The sequence below is a fragment of the Typha latifolia genome, chromosome 6, assembly GCF_019914945.1.
Source record: "Typha latifolia isolate L0001 chromosome 6, TyphaL0001v2, whole genome shotgun sequence".
Lineage (NCBI taxonomy): Eukaryota > Viridiplantae > Streptophyta > Magnoliopsida > Poales > Typhaceae > Typha > Typha latifolia.
The window spans coordinates 13,991,295-14,018,208 of record NC_133091.1 but is presented as its reverse complement, the minus strand read 5'-3'; the positions used below and the strand labels follow the sequence as shown (position 1 = coordinate 14,018,208).

The window sequence follows — 26,914 nt, the reverse complement described above, 5'->3', positions numbered from 1 at the left end:
TTAATATTTTTTATGGTATTTGTATTAGATAGCTCCAGGAGCTTTAAGATTTGGAAGCCACTAAAGTTACCGTTTTATTTCTTGTTTTTATTGTTTTCTTTTGCTTGCGGGCTTGTGGGCCTGCATAGCTTATGGTTACCAATTTTTTCTTGTGTGCCCCTAAACCCCATACAATTATTACCCTTTTTAATTATTATTATCTTCTTCTCTCTTTTTTAAGCTCTCATGCAGTTACGATTTTTTTTATATATAAATAATCTTGCGAGATTATAAATTCGCATGAAAAGTTTTTTTAATAAAAAAAAAAGCTTTCGATATTGCAAACTTTAGTACAAGAAGTAAAGTTATTACTAGCTTACAACAGCTTATAGACTTAGAAGAACTCAAGCATACAATCTCATGTACACCATATAAGATATTTCAGATTTAGTAAGTTTTTAACTTTTTTTAAATGTATTTATTTTGCAGACAAATTATATATATATATATATATAAGAAACGATTTAAATTATGGATAGTCTTATTACTCTGATGTTATATGAAAAAATAAAAATGTTAATTTTTAAAAAAAATTAAAAATGTCATAAATAATAGTAAAATACTATTATTAAATTTGTAAAATATAAACTAAGAGTCCCTAACCGAGTTCAGAGGCCAGCCCCGAACTCAAACTAAACGCCATCATATAGATTTCCAACAGGTAAAATAAGGGGAAGAAAGAGCATTACTCAAACAAGCAGAGAGTAAAGAATAGGATACAATTAGCTATAAAAATTATTTTCTAAATTAACATCATAATTCGACAACATAAATGTATAACTGAGCATCACAGTTGCAAAAATAATACAGTACCAAACATTGAGAAAAAGTTTAGTGTTGAATTATCAATAATAGAGCCAGCATAAACACACAAGAATCTTGTCATAAGAATACTTTAGATTCGAAATGAGATTTAGAAGGCAACCAACTTCAAAGGAAGCCACCCTCAGTCCATCCAGAGCCAGATTTTCCACTCTGGTTGTTCCCCTTACTGGAAGAATAGTGGCTGTAGTTGTCATAGCTATCGTCTTTTGCATCATCCCACCCGGACCAGCTTTCGCTGCTCTGGCTTGCCTTGCTGGGCTCTTCCTTCCTCCCTTTGTCATCCCAATCATCCCAGGAGTTGACAGAATTGTAATTTCTCTGCGAATTATCATCAGAGTTGTTCCAACCATCTTGTCTAAATTCTTGATAGTGTCCGTTTCTCTCAGTCTCTTTGGGTTGCCAGTCGTCGCCCTTCCAGCTGATGCCCTCTTTGGTATATTCCTCAACCTTCTGCGACGCGATTGCCATTACACCTTTCATTATCCCCCACGTCTTCTGCCCAATCTCAGTAGTTTTTGAGGCAACCACATTTACGGTTTCATTGACCTTCTGGTCATAGCCACCTTCTTTCATCTGCATCAAGCCATGCATCGGTTCTGAAATGCATTCCAGTGGTAAAACAAAATGATTTTAAGAAGAAAAAAAAGAAGTAAAAGTGATCCCACCTGCAGATATTTTCCCCCACATTTTTTAGGGTATCTACAAAATGCTACCCAGAATTTCTATCAAGGACTATTGCATACCCAATTTTAGAGAAGATTATTAGCAGTATCAATACATTAGCATCTCAACTATCGCAAACCTCACATAAGGTGTATGCAACATGAAAGTAAAGCAGGAAATGAACAGATATTGTAAGAAATAAGCTGGCCATCCTGCTCAGCAAGGGGGAAAAATTATCCTATCACACTTCTGCAATTGGAGGAGCTAATAATAAGAAAACTATCAGTTAAGCATACTCACTATTAGAAGAAAGATTCTACTTGAGGCTTCACCAAAAAACAAATAAAAAACAGTATTTAATATGCAGCATTTTAATCTTTTTAAAGGTCCAAATTATCCTGGCGTAAACTCAAGGACAACATCAGGTTTACAGCTTGTTTTTTTGTTATCATCTTTACCATAGGACTGATGGGGTATTAACCCTTAAAAATATTTAGAATTTGATGGAAAAATGGAGCCCAAACAAATTAGATTGAACTTGATAGACAAATGAGCTGAAACTTACAAGCTAGGCTCAGGTCAAGAGTACAAGATGGAACTTTCTGGCTAGCCCTAGGTCAAGGGTAAAATCTCTCATTTCTAGCAAGTCACGGGCACATGCAAGAGCAAAATTACAATTTCTGAAGAGACAAAAACTTCAAATCAATATTCTTTGCTGAATCACATAGTTAAAGAAGGATCTCTCCCTATCACTGTTATAAAAAAATTCAATATAAAAAGGAAAGAATGAAACTTACGTCTGCTCAAAATGAATTCCAATCTAGCTTAAAATGCAAGTATGAACTCAATAAACATATCTAAGATACTGGATGCGATCTATAGTGTCTACAATGCTTACATTTCAAGTGTCATATTCAAGCACTATAGCTTAAGCATCAAAATATCTCAAATATATAATCCTAGAGAATAGAACAACTCATTGCAATTATAATTGTTTGATATATGGGAGAAGAGACTTCAATATATGGTTCTTTATAATTAGGCATTTTAGGACATGCAGAGACATGAAACAATTCAGATTCTGATGCTATGAAATAACATAAATTTCAAAACTACTGTAGGATTAATAATAAGTAAACTCCAAGTACCTTAGACTGCAGCTCCTTTGTGCCTACTTGGACAACATTTGCAGCAGATTGAGCAGCAGAGGCCGCTACAAGTGAAAGACGGCCAAACCCCTAGCAGAAAAGATGATAGTAAGCAGTTTTCTTCCATGGGTTAATAATTGGTTAAATAAAGTTCCATGCGATACAGATGTTAGCATGGCCAGCCAATAAAAGTAACAGAACTCGACTTTAGAAATACGAAAATAACATTTTGTGTGAAACGAATATATACAGTTACTCCCACAATTGATAATTTGATATTCATAGAATAAGTACGGCAAAAGCAGTCTAAGTCATTCATCCTGAGAAATAGAAGAGCTCTATCTGACCAAAGTCATGGGCCCTAATTTCTGACTATGATCAGTTATCCGCCTCTAATAAATTCAGAGATGCAGAGATCCTATAATCGGTAGGTTACATTAGATATGTTCACCTCATTCCCTAAAGCGGTAACAATTCCAACACAATCCCCAACATTGGGGCATGGGAAAACTCGCCTGCATATCTACAGATCCTCTAATATGATATCATAGTCAGAAATGAGAATTGAATAAACTCATCTTCTCATTAATCTAAATCCCAATCTTATAGAAATTTGACTGAATGCCATTTCCTTATCTGATTTGAATAACCTCAACTGCACTCAAAGCTATTTGCAAAAATTCACCTGAGAAACGACTTGCAGCACATCGCCCTGCGGATTGCTCTGCTGCATAGCCGGAGCTGGCGTCGATCCAAATCCAACATACTTCCCACCCTGTGAGGGCGGCAGCCCCTCTGGCCGCGAGTCATTCTCCGCCATCTTCCTCGCGAAGAAACTCTCCTTATTCGCCGCAGATGCCTCCAACTGCGTCCGCGAGTAGATATCCTCCGTCGATCTGGATCTTGGCGGCTGCTGCCCTGATCTCCCCGCCCTAAAATCCCCGGTCGACTGGTTCCTCCTTATATCTGACGAGGTCGGCTGCGATGGCCGGAACTCCTCGCTGTCCCAGCTGTCCCACCCGGAGCTCTTCCCCGATCCGGCAGCCAAGGGCGGCTTCCGCGAGGAATTCAAGCTCTCCTTAACGACTGGGGGGTCGCGCCAGGACCGACCGTCAGCAAGGGCTTGGATCCGGTCGCGGTACACGGCGGCAGCGTTGGAGTTATACTTGGCGACGATGTCGGTCTCCTTGGATATGCCATACTGGGAGAGGAAGGAATTGAGGCGATCGTTGCCGCCGGACTCCATCTTCTTGAGCTGGATCTCGGACCACGAGTCCATGGTGACGGAGCGGACGAAGCTGATGTGCACGCCGAGGCCGCGGTGCTTTCCGGAGCACTCGAGGCACATGAAGACGCCGTAGGAGACGGAGGCCCATTGGGGGTTCTTCTGGTTGCAGTCCACGCACGTCTTGTTCCCCGCCTGGGATTGGAGATCGCGGAGCCGGCGAGAGGCCGCGGCCATCGGATCTGGATCTCACGAGATCGGGAAAATTTTTCTTTTTCGGGATAGGGAGATGGAAGAGGAGGGGGGAGGAAGACGGAGAAAAATAGGGGATTCGCCGACACGAGGTAGGGAAAGGAAACGTGTTTGGGCACGGGTTCAGGCGTGTGAAATAACGGAATATGACTAAAATACCCCTGCTAATTTATAAGAATAACGAGGAATTGGAAGAAGTTGGGAGATCCGTAGAAGTGGTCAGTGGGATGTCGTCTCGTCTCTGCCGGTGGTGGTGGTAGTCTGACCTGGATCTTGATTGGGACAGCTGGCGCTTTTTGGAACCGCCAGAGATTTTGTTTAACTAACCATAGTTGAATTCGTAAGCTTAATTGTGATTAGAAGTTTTTATTGGCTCAAACGAAGAGTTACATAATTCGAACAAACTGCACTTTATCGTAGGGCTGCCAAAATAAACTAGCTGACTATGACTCGGCTCGGCTAAAGCTTAAGTTTAATTCAGCTCAGTTAGAGATGAGTCGAGCTCGAGCCATCAAATACAGCTCGAAATTAATATTAAGTCGAGCCTAAGCTGGAGCCGACTTGCTCAAGCTCGACTCAATAGGCTTGATATATATATGACAAACCCTAATTCTCAAATCACAATCCCTGCTTGGTCTCTCCGCCTCCTCCTCCTCGTCAAGCTGTCGGCTGGCTGCCGCCTTCGATTTCTCCTCTGAGTTCAAGTCCTCCTTGTCAAGACTCAAATTGTTAGCCCGCCGGTTTTGAAGAAATAAATTGTTCTTATTCACTCTCGGTACCGATTAAACATCACATTACATTACGTAAATTAATTTATCAGTTCAAAAAATTAAATTATGACTTTTAATTTATATATTTTTTTTTCATTAAAATTTATATCCCTTAGATAGGAGTGTGATAAATACTACTAGACCTTAATTATAGAAGATTTACTTGACGCTAGAAAATTTAAATTTGATTCTTTATTTTTATTTTTATCAAATTTTAGTTTAAATCAATCTTAAACTAATAATATATATATAAATAATTAAAAATAATAATTAAAGAGGTAAATTTTAATTAAACTTTTATCAAATTAACTATAAAAAATATCAATACATTTGTTCCGTTATATATATATATACTCTCAGTCGGGGGTATATATATATTTTATTTGATAAATTACTAAATAATATAATTATAAATTAATATAATCATAAAATGAGGATTTATATGCTAAAAAAACTTAGAAATAAATAATCACCTATTTAACCGGTTACAAAACTTAAATTTTGAGTGCTTCCTAATATACTTAAGACTTAGACTATTGGTTGGATAACATTTGGCCTAGATAAATAATTTAGCAATACAATGGCTCAACGCAATAATAAACCTTTTTATACCTAGATTGAATAGGGCCGAACAAATTGTAAACTTATTATCTAATATACCATGAGGCCTTAAATATTTTTACATCAAGGAATTGTCCAAACTATTTATAACTTATAGACTTCTTGAACAATAAAATTTGTTTTAAAAAAAATATAATGATATTTCGGGGAAAAAGAAATCCTAATTGGATCTATCAATTATCGGATCTTATTTTCTGCCCGGCCCATAACAAGAGGATTGGACTGCACGCGAATGGGCCGAGTGGGTGGGAATACCCGTTAGTATTCGATCCTCCTAAACCCTACTCCCGACTCCCGAGCACGAAAACCTTTTGTTCGTCCTCTGCTCTTCGCCTCTTCCCTTCTTCTTCAAAGCTCCTCTATCGCTCTCCTCCACAGCCAAGGCGGAGATGAAGAACCTAAAGCTCGTGAGCGAGCTCTCGCTCCAGCTCGATCTCCAGTTCGAGGGCGAAACCATTCTCCTCTCTGCCTTCGACATCGAGCGCAGCCGTGTATTCTTCGCTTCCTCGGCTAATCTCATCTACACCCTTCACCTCCCTTCGTCGTCGCAAGTAAGCATAGTGTTTTTCTGAATTTTTTATTCTTTGTTTAATTTTTGGTGTTTCTGTGTTATAAATTTTTTATCAGATGCATATTGGAATATGAATTATCGTTGGTGGTACGCAAGAGAGAGAATTTTAAATACATAACTAACAACAAATGCCATGAGATGCATACAAAAAGAGAAGGCTATTAAGAAGGGTGGGAGAATCGTGCTAGATTTAGTGACAAAGAACGAATATATGGATTTTAAGTGAGTGAGATAATTTCAAGTTCTTGTCTATGTTTTGGAAAATTGTAGGTTTTGATAGTCTATTATCACACAAATAAAAACAGTGTGAATACACGAGTTAAATTTATATGCTCCAACATTTGAATTTTCCCCGCAAGAATTAGGCCCTAGGTAACAAATTTTCTGAAAAGATATTGCTTTGTATCGAAATGCTTACAGGCATGTTTCTGGGTGACAATTTTAATTACAGAACAACCATGTTCTTTGTCTGACTGTTTTGTCTGTACAGAAAAGAACTCCTTGGAGCAATGCTCTTTTAGCTTCCGAAGCTGAGGAAGTTACTTTAGAACCTGGTGAAAACATCGTTGCGATGGATTATCTAATGGAGAAGGAGGCATTAATAATTGGATCTTCAAGTGGTTGCCTAATACTGTATAATGTGGATGATAAAGCAACTGAAGTTGTTGGGAGAGTTGAGGGTGGTGTTACGGGCATTGCTTCTAGCCCAGATGGAGCTCTTCTTTCTGTAACCGCTGGGTTAGGGCAATTATTGGTCATGACACATGATTGGGAAGTATTGTATGAAGCTGGTCTTGACGCCCAAATTTCTAATGTAAGTCGAGTCTTATCACCCGTTTTTCTATAATTGTTTTTTTCTTCATAACTGGGGAATTAGGATTTGATCTCCATCAAGCATGGCCACAGTCATGCAAGCATGTTTACCTGCTAAATTTCTTCATGGTAAAACTACTCATCTTCTTTTAGTACTCAACAATCCTTACCTTTTCTAGTGGAGTATGTAGTTGTATAGTTGATGCATTTCTAAGAAACATAGTTCATGTTCTTTATTGTTGTTTGTATTTGCTGGTGTCAAACCATATCATACCCCTCCAAGGTTTTTAGTTCCAAGTGCTTTAATGTCCTTACCTGTGAGTTAGTGAATTCAATTGCACATAGTTACCTCATTAGATGAATAATAGTGTCAATATCTGGTGGAAACATTAATTCGTTATTCTGCAAAACGCATATCTGAATATGCTTGTTCATAGGGTGTGCTCGCAGATGACCCGGATGGTCCTTCCAGTAGTCAGACACAAAGCCCCATATCTTGGCGAGGTGATGGAAAGTACTTTGCCACTCTTGGTGGAGTTGACAATTCCGCTTGCCTGAAAAAGCTTATGATATGGGAACGTGAATCTGGAATGTTGCTTTCTTCTTCAGAGCCCAAGGCTTTTATGGGAGCATCGTTAGATTGGATGCCAAGTGGGGCTAAGGTGGCTGCTGCTTATGACCAGAAGGCAGAAAACAAATGTCCTCTTGTGGTTTTCTTTGAGAAAAATGGTCTGGAGAGAAATTCTTTTCCCATTGGCGAGCCAGTGGAAGCAGCAATCGAGATCTTAAAATGGAATTGCAATTCAGAACTTCTAGCTGCTTCTGTTACTTGTTCACAGTATGATGCTATCAAAATTTGGTGTTGTAGCAACAACCATTGGTACTTAAAACAAGAAATAAGATACTCAAAGAAAGAGGGAGTGAAGTTCACTTGGGACCCAACAAAGCCACTACATCTGGTTTGTTGGACACTAGGTGGACATATCATGAACTACAAGTTTGCTTGGACTTCTGCTGTCACCGAGACTTCAACTGCATTAGTTATTGATGACTCCAACATACTAGTGACTCCTCTAGCTCTATCTCTCATTCCACCTCCAATGGCTTTGTTTAACCTCAAATTTCAGAGTTCTGTTAGGGATATATCTTTTCTTTCTAAGAGCTCAAAAAGCCATTTGGCTGCATCTCTCTCTGATGGCAGTTTGTGTGTGGTGGAACTTCCTGAGACAGATACTTGGGACCAATTTGAAGGCAGCCAGTTCAGCATAGAAGTTTGTCATTCTGATTTAAGAATGGAGAGCTTTACACATCTCACTTGGTTAGATTCACATCTTCTGCTTAGTGTATCTTGTTATTGTGCTGATTATTGTTCAACAGCATCAATGATTGATACTGTGGTTGATCATCAACAGAAGAAAAGGACCTCTTGCTTTTCTTTGCATGAGATTGAACTTGTATGCTCCGAGGACTCTTTGCCTGGTTCAGTGAGTTCTTCAGGTTGGCAAGCAAAAGTGACCAAGACAGTCTCTCTAGATGGCCCAGTAATTTGTATTGTTCCTAACCCTGCAAAGAGATGTTCAGCCTTTATTCAGTTTAGTGGAGGAAATGTTGTGGAATACTCTTCAAATATGGGTGCCTTGAGAATACCTACAGGCTTGCAATTTAGTGAGCTTGATTCTGAATATAAATTTCCATCCTCATGCCCTTCGATGAAAGCAGTTCTTTGTCATGCTAAAGGTGTTGCTAGACCTCTGCTTTTTGGGCTTGATGACAATGGTAGGTTGCATGTGGGCAAGAGAACATTGACCAGCAGTTGCAGCAGCTTTGCATTTTATTGTAACGCAATTGGATCTGCTGAGCAAGTGGTGACACACTTGCTTTTTACCAGTAAACAGGATCTTTTGTTCATTATTAATATAAATGACATCTTATGTGGAAATATGGAAGTAAAAATTGATAGCTACAGTAGTAATCATAATAAAGAAGAAGAAGGCAAAGACCATGTGACTATATGGGAGAAAGGTGCAAAGTTGATTGGTGTTCTCCATGGGGATGAAGCAGCAGCCTTATTGCAAACTTGTAGGGGTAACCTAGAATGTATCTACCCCAGAAAACTAGTTCTTGTGTCAATTATTAATGCTTTGGTCCAGAGACGTTTTAGAGATGCAATGGTCATGGTAAGACGACAAAGGATAGATTTTAATGTCCTTGTTGACTATTGTGGATGGAGAGCTTTTGTTAAATCAGCTGCAGAGTTTGTTAGTCAAGTTAATAATCTTGGCCATATCACAGAATTCATTTGTGCAGTCAAGAAGGAGAATGTCATTAATACATTGTACAAGACTTATATATCTCTGCCTAATGAAACCTCAACTGAATATGCAGAGAACTCTCCCAGTGATTGCAAAGAGAGCAAGGTTTCTTCTGTGCTGACGGCAGTTCGTAAGGCTCTCGAGGAACAAGTACAGGAAACTCCAGCAAGAGAACTCTGCATATTGACCACTCTAGCTCGCACTGAGCCTCCTGCATTGGAGGAAGCACTTCACAGAATAAAAGTCATTCGTGAATTGGAACTTCTGGGTGCGGATGATGCTAAGAGAAAACTATATCCCTCCGCTGAAGAATCTCTAAAGCATCTATTATGGTTGACAGACCCAGAAGCTGTTTATGACGCTGCTTTAGGATTGTATGATCTGAATCTTGCAGCTATTGTTGCTTTGAACTCTCAGAAAGATCCAAAGGAGTTCCTTCCTTTTCTAAAAGGACTGGAATGCTTGTCTCCTGCGATTATGAGGTATAAGATTGATCTAAGGCTGAACAGATATGATAGTGCCCTTAAACATATTGTTTCAGCAGGTGATGATTATCATGAAGATTGCATGAATCTGTTGAATAGTAATCCTGAACTTTTTCCCCTCGGCCTTCAACTGTTCACTGACCCTGCCAAGAAGAGGCAGATTCTGGAGGCATGGGGTGATCATCTTTATGCTGCAAAATGCTTTGAAGATGCTGCTACAACTTATTTATGTTGTTCCTCGTATCAGAAATCTTTGAAGGCATATCGTTCTTGCGGTGATTGGAAATGTGTTCTTACAGTAGCTGCAATTCTAAAGCTAGGAAAAGAAGAAATTCTTCAACTAGCAAATGAACTCTGTGAAGAATTTCAAGAACTTGGGAAGCCAGCAGAGGCTGCCACAATTGCACTTGAGTATTGCAAGGATTTTGTTAGAGGTGTTCGTTATTATATAATGTCACGCAAATGGGAAGAGGCTCTTAGAATTGCCTATATGCATGGAAGGGAGGATCTAGTCACTGATGTCAGAGATGCAGCCTTGGAGTGCGCGACCACATTGATATCTGAATACCAGGAAGGATCAGAAAAGTTAGGAAAATACTTGGCCCGCTATTTGGCTGTGCGTCAGAGAAGGCTGGTGCTTGCTGCTAAAATTCAGTTGGAGGACAAGTCAATGAGTGATGCTGAGTATGATACTGTTTCAGAAACCAGTAGTTTCAGTGGAATGAGTGCATATACTACAAGGTATAATCTCCCATTCCTAATTATTTATTTCTAATGCAGTCCTTGTAGAGAATATATTAAGAATCCAAGCAAAAATCAGGTGAACTGTATACAAGACAAGGGATGGAGAGAGGGGCTTGAGTGTACAAACCCACAATATATGTTTATCCTTTCGCTGTTTTCAACTTTCTCATCTTTGTGAAGAAAAGAGCCAATTCAATTGCTGAGCAATCTCTTTTTTTATTATAGTTGGAAACTAACTTTGTACCTAAAAATCACTTCCTGCCTTCTCCATGTGGAACCTTTTACTTACCTGACTCTATACACTACAATTGGTTTAGATATAGTCAAAGAAGTTGTTTGCGTAACAGCTGTTATTTAAGTGCTGCTCTTATCAATCTCTAAAAGAACTATTGTTAAAGTTTCTTGCATAGCAGAACTCAGATCTAAAGTAGCATAACTTCTGTTAAAAGTAAATTGGTATTCTTGCTGCATCAATAGTTATGCCATTCTTATAGTAGTCGGTTGTTTGTTATATTCACTGGATAGTCTCACATTCAATTGTCTTCTAACTCAACAGGACATTGAGGACCTCTCGTTCTTCCCTCACCTCAAGCAAAGCCAGTAAAGCACATGCAGCGAGAGGACAGAAGAAGGGTGGAAAAATACGCGCAGGAAGGTAATATGTGAAAACCCTCTTTCTATCGAATTTTCTTGCACATCCACCTATTGGGGCCATAGTAAAATGAAAGAGGAATTTGTTGAATGATCCCAGAGAGAGTTTAGAATTGACTTGATGATTACATTTGATATCCTTTTTCTTTATTTTCCTTATCCAATCTGAAACTTCTGAATGCTGCAGCCCTGGAGAGGAGATGGCACTTGTGGAGCATCTGAAGGGAATGTCTTTAACTGCTGGTGCTCAATGTGAACTCAAGTCCCTGATTATTGCTCTTTTATCGCTTGGAAAGGAAGACGCTGCTCGGCAGCTGCAATACGCCGGAGATAAGTTTGAGCTGTCTCATAAGGCAGCAATAAAACTGGCTGAAGATACAATGGCCAGTGAAACGATAGACGAGAATTTGCAAACTCTGGAGCATTATCTACAAAAGCTGAGATCTTTGCCCCATCCTGAGAACCACTCTTGGCAAATCAAAGTGCTATTGCCACCTTCACAGGTAATTTAGTACCCATTGCAAATCACATACTACTCTTTTGTGTTGAAGTATGCATTACCTAGATTCCTGTTCCCAGGTTCACTCGAGCAATTAGTTGGTAGAAAGGATTTGATTACAATTGTACACGGATCATTGAGACTCAGCTTGGAGATGGAATTAAAAGTGAAGATATCCATCGAGAAAGGTTCTTTCTGATGATCAAGACCAAGGCAGCATTTAGCAGCCCAACTTTTCCATAAGATCTAACTGGTAATGGATTTTGTTTTTGATAATTTAAGAACATTTGTACCAGATTTATTTACAGCATGTATATCCATTAGACGAGGATATTTGTATTAGATTACAAGTCGCAATAAGAACACCAACAACGCCACGCTTAGGTGATGATACACTTCACCAACCATATCCAGGTCAAGAGTTTTCTTGCTTGCAATGCAATTTAAATTATGGTCAAGATTACAAAAGGATAGCATACTTCTATGTTACATCCGACTCTATCCTGTAACCAAGCTACTAAACTAAATCAAAATACCCCCAAATTAACCCTAGATTTTCAGATACAGGTCAGGAAAGAAACCCATCAAACTAAGAGCTTGTAAACTTGGTCACCGCCTTGGTGCCCTCGGAGACGGCGTGCTTCGCGAGCTCTCCTGGGAGGACGAGGCGCACCGAGGTCTGGATCTCGCGGGAGGTGATGGTCGGCTTCTTGTTGTACCGCGCGAGGCGAGAAGCCTCCTGGGCGAGCTTCTCGAAGATATCATTAATGAAGGAGTTCATGATGCCCATGGCTTTGCTGCTGATGCCGATGTCCGGGTGGACTTGCTTGAGAACCTTGAAGATGTAGATCTTGTACGTCTCCACGCTCTTCTTCGCCTTCTTCTTCCTCCCCTTCTTGTCCCCGCCGCCTTCCTTGGAAGCAGGGAGGCGCTTTTCCGCTTTGGGCTTCTTCTCCGCGGGAGCCTTCTCAGCGACGGTCTTCTTCTCCTTCTCCTCCGCTGGCTTTTCGGACGCGGGCTTCTTCTCCGCCGGCTTCTTCTCGGCCTTGGGCGCCATGGGAGAGGGAATAGAGATCGAGTGGTTTTGAAGAAAATAAAAGACGATAGCAACGAAGATATTGGAAATCCGGGAAGGTATTGGTTCTTATTTATAGAAGATGCTGGTCGATTCTGATTGGTTCTGGTAAGAGGTCCCGGATCGATGAAATGGGACAATCAAGTCCGTTAAATCTCGAAGTGAATCGACGGCTAAGAATACGCTCGGTGACTTGGATATAGAAATACAAAACCCATTTGCTTGACTTAAATCAAATGTTCGGAAGCGAAATAATACAAATTAATCGAATTCTAATTTAATTTACTACAAATTATAATCCATCAATCTCTAGTATAATAAACCCATATTGATAAGAATAAATGGAAATTTGTACATATAATTAGCTAGCAACAGTACTACAGTATAACATGCTTAAAGTTGGCCAGCTGCAACTCAATAATCCAACCACGGCCACCAGGCCGGTCCACTAGCGCACCAAACCAAAATGGCACATATCGTAAATTATCTTGACAACTGCAGGCAATTTCGTAACATTAGACCCAAGCAAGGCGCGTATGACTGACGACGTTCCACGTGGCTTCATATGACTGGCTCTCTGTTACTTTACAACCGGGCCCGGGAACGATGACCAACGCGCTTAGCTTTTTTTTCTTTTTTTAGCTATATCAGAAGGAAGACAGCCACCACCCGCAACTCCATAGACCGATCAAAAAGGGGGGCTCCTTTCCGATCTCGGAGCCCTAGATTTTCTCCGCCGATCTCGCTGCCGCATCCTTCGTGTTCTTCCCTCCGATCGTAGACATCTAAAAATGGTATGGTCCACCTCTTCTCTACTCCGCTAGGGTTTGTGAGCTGCTTCCGTGTTTTCTCTCCACTTTTTGGTGCTCTTTTTTCTTTCCTAATTTCGGCGGTATCCGTTTCGGTCAACTCCGCTTGAATCCGTTCCATCGGAAGGGATTTAGCTCTCGGTATCGGCTTGATTATTGTTTTTCTGGGGGTTTTGTTTGAGGATTTCTTTTCGTTTGGCCACCGTTGGCTTCTGTGTGCTAGCTGATTAATTCGCTTTAAAAGGGATATTATTTCCGATATCATGACTGGATTAATTGAGTTATTTGTGCCGTTTATTCGGGGAGAAGGAAGGTAAAATTTTGATCTATACTATGCTGCCAATTAGATTCGTGCAGGAGTTTTTGGTAATAATGGGATGGTTCTAGTAATCTTTTAGTATGTTATTTTAGATCTACGATTTTTCTGTTTTCATGGAGATCTCGAGTTGACTTGATCTTACTGTCTCCTTGTTTTTCTTCTGAAATTACATTTATAATGTATGCTGTTATCCAAAATTGTTTTCTGCAGTTAGTTGTCTCGATTTAGATCTCTTATGGAAGTGATGTCATCTTATTTATGTGCGTTTGCATTTTACAGGCCAACGCAGCTTCAGGAATGGCTATTGATGATGATTGCAAGCTGAAATTCTTGGAATTGAAGGCAAAAAGGACTTATCGCTACATTATTTACAAGATTGATGAGAAGTCAAAACATGTTGTCGTGGAGAAGCTCGGTGAGCCAACTTTGAGCTACGATGATTTCACTGCTGGCCTTCCTTCCAATGAATGCAGATACGCCATCTATGACTTTGATTTTGTGACTGAAGAGAATTGCCAGAAAAGCAAGATCTTCTTCATTGCATGGTAATTCTTTTTATTTTTCCATTAGTTTGATTGAAATTTGTAGGCTTTCGGCACATTGAATGTAGAACATTTGGTTTCCATCATTTTCTTGTGAAGGTCCCCTGATATTGCAAGAGTGAGGAGTAAGATGCTTTATGCGAGCTCGAAGGAGCGGTTCAAGAGGGAGCTGGATGGTATCCAAGTGGAATTGCAAGCTACTGATCCAACCGAAATGGGCCTTGATGTCATAAGAGGCCGTGCCAATTGATTATTCTTACTTGGTTCTGTTGAGGACTGAGGAGGTACTCTACATGCACTTTGGTTGCTTTTTAGTGAATGCTTATAGTTGAAGGATGGTGGATTGGGTAGGTTTAAGCTTGTTGTCCAGGTTGTTTTATACATTTTGCCCTCGGGTGTATCAGATGATCTGTGGAAGTTATGTGATGAGTGTCTGCTTGTAGCCTCATATCTGCAAGCTAATATATGCAAAAGTTTGCAGCTCTAGATGATTAGGCAAAACTTTTTAGCCTGTTTCTATTGACTGCAATGTATGCTTAACTGTGTTATTTTGTTTTGTACTTAGTACATATTGAGTCTCTCTCTCTCTCTCTCTCTCTCTCTCTCTCTCTCTCATGAATCTTCCTGTTGTTGTTTTTTCCATTTGTTTCTTGTCCTTGAATTAGATTGATCATCATTAGTGGTACTATTGAAAAACATTCAGATTAGTTTGTATCTTTCTGGTTTTGTTCTGCCTTATCCATTAGTCTCTCTCTATAAAAGTGTCCTTACTATGTGGTTTTTAAAGTGCTTGTCATATCTTCAAAAAGATAATGTTAAGTTGTCATTGGAAGTTAGTGATTATAAGGTGGCAGTGGGCTGGAAAGATGAAGAGCATGGATGTTTGCTTTCCATTATCATGTATTTATTGTTTCCTGACTTCATTGGATAGTTATTAATTGTAAAAGGTCAATAGGGAGTTGTCAACAACATATGTTCTTCTGGATGATTATAAGTTTCTAGTTGTTATAGAGGGAATCAGTCTGCTTTCCAAGAGAGTAATGGCCTTTCTATTGAAGAATTATATTCTAGCACGACATGAAAACTGTAGAATTGGATAAATATCTTTTGAGAAGTTTACGATTAAATAACTTCACAAAGGCGTCATAGTTGTAATATCTTTCGTGGGGAGGGTGTAAAAGGTTCTAATCCAAGTGGATCAGTTGGTTTGATGGGGTTAAAGCTCATTTTTAGGTTTGAAGACATTTTTCCAGCATTTCTGCTCCTTACCTTCTTCTTCTTCCTTGTTTATGCCCTATATTTATGGGCATGATTATGAAGTATACGACAGTGAATATTTCATCTCCGCTAAGGTACTTATCCTACTTTAAAAGTTTGGGGCTTAATGCAGAAGACCACAATCCTCGGAATTTTTTTATTAGAGTTTCTTACTGGTAATGTGTTAATCCTCGAATACAGAATAAGCAGCATTTCATTGTTTTCTGCTAGCTGGCCAAGATAATGTTGGGAGTTGAGAATCTGCTTGTTTTCTGCAGAATTGACGAGGACAAGAAGCTTGAATTCGCTTATCATATGCTGGTAGTTGACACTTGAAAATTCTATCGACTTCTGGGAAGCTAGATTGAGCTTGCTTTTGTAACATAATCGCTGTAGCGTAGCTTCTCGATGCATATAATATTCTAGTCATGGTACAGTTGCTTGTAAGAAGACACCTGATGTTCTTTGTGGCATCAAACTATTACTAGTTGAATAAGCCCTCCTTCATTCCAAAGTGTTCTTACCTTTGGCCATTGGATATTGTGCTGCTTTTTCTATTGTAGGGAGCTGAATGGAGAAGGAACCATAAAGGCAACAAAGAGTATTTGGATCTGTCCTTTAAGGATTGACAATTGCATAAGTTATTTTTGCTTGAATGCCTCACAGAAGTTATTCATTACTTGCAATTGTCTTCGATGGGGTAATCTTGTTGTTAGTGTGGTGATTGCTTCACAACTTCAAGCACGGTGATTCTGAGTCTTTGACTTGAAACACACTTTGCCTGCAGAAATGCAATTCCTATTTGTCATTGTGGCAAAGCTGTGATAGATGATAGCAAACAGATAGATCTCAGATATAAGAGTGGCTTTGTAAGCTACTTCTCCTATCTAGAGAATAATATCTGAGTTTGCATTGCTTCTTTACCCTATTTTAACTCTCGATTTAAAGCATGCAGGGTGATGATTTTGTGAGAAATCCTGGCTGATGATTATAATGAGCATAGTCGATAAAAACGAAAAATAAAATAAAAAAAAATACTATCACGACCACTGCCATTGAGCATTTGCGCCTGTAGGAGCAATAAATTTTCTTTTGTGGGAAAAAAGGTTTGGTTCATCTGTGGCTCGACTAAGGTATGTGAAGGTATCGTTCACATTGGGAATAGAGATAGAGGTGAAATAAAAATTATTATTATCAAAATAAGAGATTTATTTTAGGAGTAATTATATTTATATTTACTTGTATTTTAAAATAAAAATGTAATAATTATGTTTAATATAATATAAAATGAAAGTGAAGAATTGTCATCAATCTATAAATTGATGTAATAGATGATAAATAATTAATATATTTTATGTATGTAATGCTTAGAAGTTACTCCTGCAACTAAGGAGATAAATGTGCAACGCAATGCTTGTAAAAAAAAGTAAATGCTTATACAAATTTATTATTTTAATATATATATATATATATATATTTATGTTTTATAGTCTAAAATAATTTTTTATTATTTTACATGGAACATATATTTTTTAATATATCTTTGCAATATGAGATTATTAATATTATTAAAATATTTACACTTTTATATGTTTTATTTTTAACTTAAAACACTAGATTATTAATAATATTATATTAATTTTTTACCATTTTTTTGTTTCGCTATTTAAAAAAAGAAAGATCTAATTAGGTTAATATTTAGTTTAAATAGTAACTATATATTTTATCTATGAGTAAATATTTATTTGATAAAATATTAGTTTATTAATATTATATTTTTGATGTTATTAGAATATATAAAATTATTTTATTAATAAGATAATTTTATAAAAAAATTATATCAATTAAATATTATATTATTAATAATTTATAATATTTACATTAATTTGTAGATAAATACGGACACGATATTATTGATAACAAATGAAAAATAAATAAATAAAATTAGGCTAATACAATGTGGGAAGAGTCTTAATACTACTCAAACTCTTATTATAGTTAATTTGCAAGAGTAACGATTGTGCTCTCTCTCTCTCTCTCTCTCGATCTCTCTTCTCAGCATTATATCATATTAAATTTCTTGCCAAATATTTTTATTTTGCATCTTCTCTTTCTAGTGTGTTGATCGTTTGCATTGTTACTTCTTCGAAGGTAATAAAAAAAAGGGGAGAAAAATTGCTGATGAAATTTGTGATAGATAAATAGTAGAAGCAATCATGGTGAAGAAATCATCCAGATCAAGGAAAAAGTCATCAGCTGCTGTCAGCGATGGATGCAAGAGAGGCAAAGGTGAAGAAGCTTTCAATAATGGCGTCCAGATCTCAAGCGTTAAGGATCTCCTCGAAACTCGATTACTCGAAGGAGAGCCAATTACATACGTCTCCAGGAAACACCAAGTGATATCATCTATCTACTCGTCGTCTCTTTTATTTCTCTGCATGCACGCATAATTACATATGGATAACATACAAAGCTAATGCATTAATTTTTTACGTACTTGCATGAGTAGGTAGAGCTTCGAGGATTCATTAGAGGCAATGGATATCAATGCGGTTGTACGTCGTGCAACTATAATGATCAAGTAAGTGAATTCTTTTTTTAACTGGAAGAGTTAGATCGATGCAAGTATAAATTGAGTTAATTAATTAGTATAAATTGCAGGTACTAACAGCAGTGGAATTCGAGAAGCATGCAGGGATGAGAACTCACAACCAGAACAATCACATACTTCTGAGCAATGGAAGAAGCCTCTACGAAGTCGTCAAGCATCTCGAAAATACTCCCAGAAAGCTTTGTTACGATGAAATTTTCAAGGTTACTGGAGTCTTACGAAAGATGAACCGCGAAGGTTCTAACTCCTCATCCATGGCTACCAATGGACTAATGGAGAAGGTTGAAGAAACTAGCGAAGCTCCAACGGAGTTCACCAAATCGATTTCTCATACAAGGTATATAATTTAGCTTAAATTAATTATATATATGTTGCACTTGATAAAAGTTATATTTTTAAAGTATTAAATGCAAGTATAAAGACTCTATTGTTCAAGTTCATTATTTTATCTTTTCTACTATTTCTTTTATTATTGTGTTTTGCCTTTATTGTAATTTTGCAGTTCAACCCCTGTCTTTTGATTTTATTGCTTAAAGAAAAATCGAAGTCCTACCTTTATTCTTCGACGAAACAAATTAATTATATAATGTTTTGTTTCTTTTATTTGACAAATAGAGTTGATCTATTATCTATAGCACGCGTATTTTTTTTTTCCTGAGCTGATAAAAGGGTAAAAGTAGGGATCGAAATATGAAAGGTCCGAGAAGGCGGGGGTAAATAATAATTAAACGCAAATGAAAAGGTGTTATTTGTAAATTTTTACCGACATAATATATTCCTACTCATCTCGTCATCTTTTCCCGCCATCCTTCCAACCGCCATGGGCAACTCCTGCTCATCTCCTTTCCCGCCGGCTGGGAGAAACCCTTATTAACCCCCTCCCTCCTATTTCAATCCCTCATCCTCGTCTCATTTCGTTCTATCTTCGCCTTACCAATAGAAATCAGTGTAAATCCTAGCCCTATTCTTCCCAAGATTTGGATCTTTTCCCCCAATCTGTTCTTTAAACCGTTTCTCATTTGATCGAAATCGATTGGTTTCTTCGATAAGTCTGGTGGATTTTTTGTCACTTCTTGTTCGAATTTGTCCTCGATTCGATGCTTTTTTCTGTTTGCTTCATCGCATGCTCTTCATTCATTGAAATCAAGGAGCTGCGCTTCTGTCAAGAACGAGGATTTTGTTCTTGTTCTGGATTAATCTTGATTTTTTTTCTGTGTGAAGCTTTAGATAATCTGGTAGTTTTCTTGGTTCTTGCTCGGACTTGTCCTCGATTCGATTTTTTGTTTTTGTTTTTTTTGCTAGGTTTTATTGTATGCTGCTTCATTTATTGAAGCGCAGAGCTGCGATTCTGTCGTGAACCAGGAATTCATTCTTGTTTTGCGTCAATCTGATCTTCTTATCCTTCTTTTTCGTTTTGCAGCGTAGATTTTTCGTCTTGCACGAGAAATACAAAGGAATCGAAGGTTTTAACGAGGTATACTCCAAGAAGCCTCCTCGTGGATGTGAGAGGCTTGTTGTCCACTGGGCTGCTTGAAGGATTGACAGTTAGGTACAAGAAGGATGAGGTGAAGTTTTTCCCTTTTTCTTTCTGAATCAGTAAGGTTTTTTTTTTTAATATAATTTTATGTTGTTAAGCATAAAAGAATTTCCCTGGTTTTCTTTGTTGGATTTGGTGAATTTTACAGGTAGAAGTTCATGGAATCATAAGAGATCTTGGTATACTTTGTGGCTGTTCATCCTGTAACTGCACTAAAGTGAGTCATTTTCTTTCTTGCATTTGGATTCTCTTCTTGAAAGTTGGAATTAGCCTGAGAGAGCAAATTAAAATTCATGTTCTTTTCACGATGAATTGCAGGTTGTTTCTGCATACCAATTTGAAAAGCACGCAGGCGTGACATCAAGCAACCAAAACAATCACATATTCTTGGAGAGTGGGATAAGTCTTTATAATCTAGTGAAAGAACTGAAAAATAATCCATTGTACTTGCTCGGAGACATGGTCAAAGAAAAGATTGGACGCCCTCCCAATCTGAAATCTTATGAGGATTGGAAAGGTGGCATGGGTTCTTGATGCTTCGCCTCTGCAGCTCTTCTGGATTCTTTAGTTTTGTTCTCATGGGATCGATTGGTTTCTTATAGGTTTGTTTCGAATGGGTGATGATAATCCGAACATTAGCACAAATGCTGAGAAGATCCAACCAGAAGTTGATAGCAAGCGTCATTCAGCTCAAAGGTGAGTTTGACATTGGAAACTAACAGACTATTTTCTGAAATAAGATTGGTCCCATTTATTTGTAAAAGATGATAATGTCCAAGAGAAACAATAGATGTTTCTTTAAGTATTTTGTTCATTATTTTCCTTGCCCCTCAAGACATCTTTTATGATTTTTCTGAAGGTAGACATGATATATATATGTATATGTGTAGATATATGTGATCAGGACGAAAAGCATGAGTGCAATGTTCACCAAATAGTATTTGTGTTGTCAGATTAGTTTTGCCAAAATGAGGCAATAATCTTTATAGAGCAGCAAATTTGTGTTCTGCCCAAAGGTAAATCAAAACAGTGTTAGCAACTTTTAATACACACAGTATCTAGCATTGGTAGATTACTAAACTAGAATGAATGATTTAATGATAGACGCACTTGGAGGAGCATCAGTGAAAACATTGTTATTAAACATCTTAAAGATGGATCCTTTGTTTATCAAGTAGACGTGGATCCTGAGGAGATTTAGTTAAGTGAGGAGAAGGCTAAAGATCAATGTTATAACAATAGTTTGAAGACATTGTACATCTTGACAGATCTGGAGTGAGATTGCTATGCGATTATGCATGTATTATCCATGTGCATATATGCATCCAGATAGGGATGATGGATTGAAGATGAGTAGATGACTATCCTTGTGTATTGTACTTCTCTGGTTCTCCCATAGCAAATCATACCTCTGGAGACCTTCTATTTATGTTTCTATTAAAGTATTATTTTTTCAGTAAAAACACTACCTCAGTTTTTTTTTTCTTTTAATGTCATTTTCTCTTGAAAAATTACAGATCTTATGTTAGCACCATGTTTTCTCTGAGAGTGCTTTTATGTCATTTTCATGCGTGCGAAGTTAGCTAACTTTGTTGTTGGAGGTCTAGGAATGATAAAAAACCTTGATAGAATTCTAAACTATGCTGATATAAATCTAGCTCCCAAGGGTCAGTCACAGAAGGCATTGCTGATCCAGCGAGAGGAGGCAGTCCAGATTCAGTCTGTCCATGCACCTCAATGGCAGTTGCAGAGGGCAACAAACTTACAGCCTCAAATCTCTTCACAACTAATTGCTCCAAGAAGGAAGACACATCAGAATTGGATAAAAGGTAAACCAGAACCTTTCTAAGCTTCTTATTCTTTTATTCCTTTTCTCTTCTAATTTTCGCTTTCAAAGTTATAACTAGTGAAACTTCAATATGTACTCAAATTGGAAAAGAATTCTTTGTACTTGATACAGCTCATATTGCTGAGTGCAGATCTTTTATATTCACTGATGAGTTGTACGCTTTCTAATAAAATATCCAGGATGCTGTATTTCTCACAATCATCTGGCAACCCTGTCCAACAGAAACCTGCTAGTCAAAGTGATCCAATAAAAAAGTCAGTTACAGTGTGCCGAAAAATTCTATTGGAGATCATTAGGTTTTTAAGTTTTTTGATCTCGTTCTTTGTTCAGGGACATTTTGTTGCACCAATTGGTTTTCCAAGAAAACGGTCTTCCTGATGGAACTGAATTGACTTACCGTATAAGGGGAAAGGTCTCCTATTTATATCTCTTTGAAGTGGTTAATTTTCTTTTGGGCTGTGCCATCTCAATTTCTCAATCTTCTCATACTCTTCCTACAGATTCAACTCACAGGTTATAAACGTGGAAATTGTATAGTGTGTGATTGTCACAAAGAAGAGGTAATTTCTTTGATGAAAAGGAATCTGAAAAGCTTAATGTGTACGTTTCCCTGTTCAAAGCTTAATGTGTACTATCTTAATATGTTCTCCTGTGATCAGCTTAGCCCTTCTCAGTTTGAAGCTCATGCTGGGATGGCCCAAAGGCGTCAACCGTGAGTATTTCTATTTAGTGCTCTTTTGAGTTTGACTATCAAATAACCTAGTTACTAAGATTCTTTTATTGGCAAACTAAATGAATATTTCATCTCAACAGAGGTTTTGTCTCCTTGCAGCTATCATAACATATACACTTCTGATGGAAAGACACTACATGAATTGTCAATAAATTTGTTCAGCGGTCAAAAGTCAGCTGCAATTGGCACTGAGGATCTGTGCTCAGTCTGTGGAGATGGAGGGGAACTGGTATACTGTGATGGATGCCCTAAGCTCTTTCATTCAGGTAAATGTTTACGACAGGATAACAAACTTCTGCTTCATATTTTACCAATTCCCATCAGATCATTTGCATAATATAACATGTTTATTTGCAAATGTTCTGAAATTTTGGCTCTCTTCTTGATGGTCATTTCATATATAAAATCCTTAAACAGATTGATTATTTTAGAAGATGATTTTTTTTTTTGGAATCTTCGATATATAACCATAATTTTTTAAAAGGTGCCTATTATTTATAAATTTTAAGAATCACAAAACCTCAAAGCTACCAGTTATTAGGAAGCACAAGGTAAAGTGCAGGACAAAATGAAAGCTGGTTATATAGTTGGATTAAAAAAGGTAAAGAAAATGGACAACAGGTTATGGAGTTGGGAACTTACTAGATGTACATTCATTTTACAATCTTTTACTTATTTTTCATCAGTATCGTAATACCAATATACAATTACAAAATATGGTAGACTGCCTCTCAGCATCCAAACATTCTCGCCATGGATAGAATTAGAAATTTTGTACTTCAACTTACAATATCAAGAAGTCTGAGATAAATAGATCCTGTTGACAAAGCATATATGAGCCACATAAGAGTGTGTATAGGCAGAAACTCTCTGGACTACATTAGTAGGAGTCAGTTTTCATGCTTTTATTATGAAAAAGCTTGATTCTCGCATAGATTTTTTTCTTTCTTAACAATTTACATGCAATAGATTAATAACCAATATTCTTCTCAACTACGTGTTAGATATCATTTATTGGTTTTTAGCCTTCTATTTTGACATCATACTCATTTTAGTTTATTCTACTACTTTGACACTACAGGTTGTTTGCAATTACATATTGGCCCTAATGATGAATGGTTTTGTTCCTATTGTGTCAACCGTCTCGAATCTCGAGTAGCTTCCAACATTGCAGCTCCAAGTGCTGTTGGACCAATCAACCCTCGGTTAAGACGTGTATTAACTCGAGTAATAGAAGATGGTTGCTGCACCATCTGCAAGTAGGATTTGTACATTCACATAATTCACTGAATAGAGTTACTCTTGATTTAAGTCTTATGGTAATGCTTATGTTTCAAATTGCACACATTTTTCTTTATGCCTTTATATGACTGTAACATGTATAGGTCGAATGCTGCTGATACATCGGGAGTAATTACTCGAGCAACAATAATATTCTGTAATCAAGTAAGTTGTTGGCCTGGCTTATTTTTCTTCTTAGAATTCATTTTTCCTACTAATATATTGTCTTTGAAACTTATGGCATGATTTTTTTTTTTCCTTTCTAGTGTGACAAAGCGTATCATATTCGTTGTTTAGAGAGTCCTGAATCTCTAAATGTTCAGGTGACAATGGGCTATTTCTGGCCTTCTTTTAGTTGATAGAATAATTTGAAGATAGAAATTATTCATCTGTCTCGCTCATCCTTCCTTACAGGAAGTCCGCAGATTCACGTGGGTTTGTGGTGCAAACTGTAGCGCAATTCGCTGTGCTTTGGAAATTATAGTCCATGTTGGGAAAAAAGTTATTCCTGGTCCATTGCTTAGTATACTGAAGAACAATTTCAGAGAGAGAGGTTTGATTAGTGATGCAGAAGCTGATATAGATTGGCAACTTTTAAGTGGCAAAGCTGCTCAAAATGATATGCTGCTTTCCGATGCTGTTAAGGTTTTTCAAGTAAGTTTCACTTGTGAACAGTTATCTCTTTTTTGTTGTTCTTCTTTTTGGGTGTGGAGAAGCTGTCTTCAATTTTGCAAACCTGAGTTTTCTGGAAGCAGAGCTTTTATTGGAATTTGCTTAATGGGCTCTGGGCTTTTAAGTTATATTTCTTTACAGTCCTTTCTCCTGTCTTCCTAATATTTTACTTGGTTTCAGAAGAAACCCAGATACTTCAATTGTCACTAAACTCTAACAGTATTGTAGTTTTATTCTTGTTTGCACGAGAAGGCAGGTAATCCGTGCAATTTCATTAAGATGACGAGGAAAAAAGAAGAATTAGGGAATAGGGAGGAGGAGGCTGCAAGTTTAGAGGGAATAGTAGAGACCAAAGGAATCTTTAGTTGTCCCTTATAAACGTCTGACAGAGCTTGAACATGGATAAGATGTGTCTCTGTAGAATTAGGTTGATAATAGAACAGTAGATGACATCACAGTTCATCGGTTATCTTTATCTACTTTTACCACTAAATTACCTTGACAGTGTTACTAATTTCTTATACCATTCAATCAATGCTGCTAAATTGTTGTAGGATAACTCACTAGCGATAGCCAAATTGCTTAGCACTTCAAATTTTGAGGAATAATTGTCAACTACACATCTATCTGCATCTATTCTGTAGAATGCTGACAGCTGATTTTAGCAATCATTCAACTTTAATATATCTGTCTTCAGGGTGCATTTGATGTTATAGTTGCAGAAGGCGATTTTTGGACATACGCAATGGTTTATGGGTATGTTCTATAATATGAAAACCTTATATTAGTTGCAACTCTTTGCTTGGTTGCTACATCATGATCTGCTCAATAACCAGTCAAACTTTATGTTTGCAGTAAACAGGTTGACACAGGAAAACGTTACGTGGATTTTCGAGGAATGCATTGTGCAGTTATAAAAGTGAAGTACGCTCCTTTACAATAAAAGCACTTCCCTTGTTATAGATATTTCTACTAGTGACCATTAGAAGCTCTGTTGGCTTTCTGATGTTTCTTGCACAACAATGGAGTTAATTATTCGCCACTATGAAATATGGACAAACCCAAATAAGTGGGTCAATGTTTGTCCACAATATTTTTGTAAATGTAGATTATCACAACCAATGTGGTGAATGCAGGTCAGTTGTTGTGTCAGCTGCAATCATCAGAATATTTGGCCGAAATGTTGCAGAGCTTCCTCTGATCGCCACACGTAGAGAATGGCAGGGGCTGGTGAGCATGCTTTTCAAATAATATTTTTCCTGACTTAATTAAATATCAAGATCTAATGACATTTTTGCGGCCTTCCTCAAATTCTCTCATCCACTTTGAAGTGTTAGTTAGGTTAGAGATTGAGGAGGGTCATTTCTGCACGGTGAGAAATAAAGAGAAGGCCTGAATGATTATATGTTAATGACTTAATCCTTTTAAAATCTCAAGCTCCCTGCAACGATAGGGCAAATGCTTGAACGAAAATAATGATGAAGTAGGAAAGCCAGGAGCTGATTAGGTTATAACCTTTTTTTTTTCCTACTTATCATCTATACCTGAAGGACCAGTTACTGAAAATCTTGCAATTGCAAGAAGGCGCTTTTGCGGCTATCACTCTTTGTCCTAACAAGTACATGAGCCTTTTGAATACATGCCATTAAATTTAATAAAATCTCCTTGGAACTAGAAACATTTGAATTAAGAAGCATTGGTAAGAAAAGAAAAATACTTCTCTTGCAGGGTCTTTGTCGGACTCTCCTTTCGTTGATTGAGCAATTAGTGAGACATCTAAATGTAGAGCTTCTTATAACTCCTGTTGATGATGAGAAGCAATCCATCTGGATGAATAAGTTTGGATTTGTAAAAGCGACAGATCAAAAGGTCGGTTCATCATCTTTTCAATTCCAGTGGCTATATTGCACTGCTTTTGTTTTCGACTACTGGAAAAAAAAAATGCATTATTTCAACTCGCACTTTTCACATTATTGACTGTAGGTTTTTTTTTATTTTTTTTGGGTGATCAGATGGTGACGCTAAAGGAACACTCAATACTGAGATTTCAGAACACCACCATTATGGAGAAAAAGCTAAATAACAGTCGATGAACAGTTATATCTTTCTTTTTCCTAGTTGATGTAAGATTTGAGATCTTAGATTGGTATTTTGTGGATGATAAGACGCAGAGTTTGTTGGACTCTATCATGGATTTCTTCTCCCTTGTATCTTCTTTGAACTCGATGTATTAATGTTGGCATAATAACTGTTCATTGGTGAAATCCAAATGCAGACAACTTGCTTTATAAGTTCGATTATCATAATTCAAGTACAGACATGCCTATGAATATAATTCAGGTTGTGATTGAAAGATTAATTCATTAAGTTGGGTTTGATGTTCATTTAGCTCCGGTTAAGTGGAATACAAGTAGACTCTATCATGGATTTCACATTATTAATGTTGGCATAATAACTGTTCATTGGCGAAATCCAAATGCAGACAACTTGCTTTATAAGTTCGATTATCATAATTCAAGTACAGACATGCCTATGAATATATCTAATAAAATTTATGCTCTAAAAAATTAAAACTAAGAAATACGACCTAGAGCTTAAAGTTAAACGGGGC

At 37.5% G+C, this 26,914-nt stretch overlaps 5 protein-coding genes across 8 annotated transcripts; 3 read left to right on the top strand and 2 right to left on the bottom strand.

Annotated features, from left to right (window-relative positions):
• Positions 1 to 761: 761 nt before the first annotated feature.
• On the bottom strand, positions 762 to 4,300 carry LOC140790604 (ADP-ribosylation factor GTPase-activating protein AGD7). Its single transcript, XM_073140746.1, has 3 exons — positions 3,361 to 4,300; positions 2,676 to 2,765; positions 762 to 1,437 (listed from the first exon to the last, which is right to left on the bottom strand). Exons 1-3 carry the CDS (start codon positions 4,135 to 4,137, stop codon positions 970 to 972), a joined length of 1,335 nt encoding a protein of 444 aa, XP_072996847.1. The 5' UTR covers positions 4,138 to 4,300; the 3' UTR covers positions 762 to 969.
• A 1,532-nt stretch (positions 4,301 to 5,832) lies between these two features.
• On the top strand, positions 5,833 to 12,025 carry LOC140791416 (elongator complex protein 1). The gene is made up of 6 exons (XM_073141976.1): positions 5,833 to 6,094; positions 6,605 to 6,928; positions 7,365 to 10,465; positions 11,025 to 11,123; positions 11,307 to 11,622; positions 11,699 to 12,025. Exons 1-6 carry the CDS (start codon positions 5,933 to 5,935, stop codon positions 11,714 to 11,716), a joined length of 4,020 nt encoding a protein of 1,339 aa, XP_072998077.1. The 5' UTR covers positions 5,833 to 5,932; the 3' UTR covers positions 11,717 to 12,025.
• On the bottom strand, positions 11,933 to 12,858 carry LOC140791417 (probable histone H2B.1). The gene has a single exon (XM_073141977.1). It carries the CDS (start codon positions 12,673 to 12,675, stop codon positions 12,208 to 12,210), a length of 468 nt encoding a protein of 155 aa, XP_072998078.1. The 5' UTR covers positions 12,676 to 12,858; the 3' UTR covers positions 11,933 to 12,207.
• A 428-nt stretch (positions 12,859 to 13,286) lies between these two features.
• Positions 13,287 to 16,134, top strand: LOC140791418 (actin-depolymerizing factor 7-like). 4 transcript variants are annotated; one of them, XM_073141981.1, is made up of 4 exons: positions 13,287 to 13,487; positions 14,101 to 14,366; positions 14,463 to 14,647; positions 15,899 to 16,134. In XM_073141981.1, the coding sequence occupies exons 1-3, from the start codon at positions 13,485 to 13,487 to the stop codon at positions 14,611 to 14,613; spliced, it is 420 nt and encodes a 139-aa protein (XP_072998082.1). In that variant the 5' UTR covers positions 13,287 to 13,484; the 3' UTR covers positions 14,614 to 14,647; positions 15,899 to 16,134. The 4 variants fall into 4 exon arrangements, with proteins under 4 accessions (XP_072998082.1, XP_072998081.1, XP_072998080.1 ...); XM_073141980.1 differs by lacking the exon at positions 15,899 to 16,134 and having other exon boundaries at positions 14,463 to 14,930; XM_073141979.1 differs by lacking the exon at positions 13,287 to 13,487 and having other exon boundaries at positions 14,065 to 14,366.
• Positions 16,135 to 18,317: 2,183 nt separating this feature from the next.
• On the top strand, positions 18,318 to 26,593 carry LOC140791196 (uncharacterized). Its single transcript, XM_073141610.1, has 20 exons — positions 18,318 to 18,568; positions 19,652 to 19,796; positions 19,917 to 19,985; positions 20,087 to 20,285; positions 20,371 to 20,464; positions 21,427 to 21,597; positions 21,797 to 21,871; positions 21,948 to 22,029; positions 22,118 to 22,177; positions 22,277 to 22,329; positions 22,450 to 22,616; positions 23,432 to 23,609; positions 23,736 to 23,796; positions 23,898 to 23,954; positions 24,046 to 24,285; positions 25,001 to 25,059; positions 25,159 to 25,227; positions 25,440 to 25,533; positions 26,032 to 26,172; positions 26,316 to 26,593. The coding sequence occupies exons 1-20, from the start codon at positions 18,318 to 18,320 to the stop codon at positions 26,394 to 26,396; spliced, it is 2,346 nt and encodes a 781-aa protein (XP_072997711.1). The 3' UTR covers positions 26,397 to 26,593.
• The last annotated feature ends 321 nt before the right edge of the window (positions 26,594 to 26,914 follow it).

Excerpts from the sequence above, each read along its gene's own strand:
- LOC140791418 (XM_073141979.1), top strand. The coding sequence starts at position 14,080 with ATGTGCGTTTGCATTTTACAGGCCAACGCAGCTTCAGGAATGGCTATT. Across the intron at positions 14,367-14,462 it reads AAGATCTTCTTCATTGCATG|GTCCCCTGATATTGCAAGAG; the intron begins GTAATTCTTTTT and ends TTTCTTGTGAAG.
- LOC140791416 (XM_073141976.1), top strand. The coding sequence starts at position 5,933 with ATGAAGAACCTAAAGCTCGTGAGCGAGCTCTCGCTCCAGCTCGATCTC. Across the intron at positions 6,929-7,364 it reads TTGACGCCCAAATTTCTAAT|GGTGTGCTCGCAGATGACCC; the intron begins GTAAGTCGAGTC and ends GCTTGTTCATAG. Across the intron at positions 11,124-11,306 it reads GGAAAAATACGCGCAGGAAG|CCCTGGAGAGGAGATGGCAC; the intron begins GTAATATGTGAA and ends TGAATGCTGCAG.
- LOC140791417 (XM_073141977.1), bottom strand. The coding sequence starts at position 12,675 with ATGGCGCCCAAGGCCGAGAAGAAGCCGGCGGAGAAGAAGCCCGCGTCC.
- LOC140791196 (XM_073141610.1), top strand. The coding sequence starts at position 18,318 with ATGAGAACTCACAACCAGAACAATCACATACTTCTGAGCAATGGAAGA. Across the intron at positions 22,178-22,276 it reads GTGATTGTCACAAAGAAGAG|CTTAGCCCTTCTCAGTTTGA; the intron begins GTAATTTCTTTG and ends TCCTGTGATCAG. Across the intron at positions 23,797-23,897 it reads CAATAATATTCTGTAATCAA|TGTGACAAAGCGTATCATAT; the intron begins GTAAGTTGTTGG and ends TTTCCTTTCTAG.
- LOC140790604 (XM_073140746.1), bottom strand. The coding sequence starts at position 4,137 with ATGGCCGCGGCCTCTCGCCGGCTCCGCGATCTCCAATCCCAGGCGGGG. Across the intron at positions 2,766-3,360 it reads TGCTGCAAGTCGTTTCTCAG|GGGTTTGGCCGTCTTTCACT; the intron begins GTGAATTTTTGC and ends CTTTTCTGCTAG. Across the intron at positions 1,438-2,675 it reads CAAAGGAGCTGCAGTCTAAG|ATGAAAGAAGGTGGCTATGA; the intron begins GTACTTGGAGTT and ends GGCTTGATGCAG.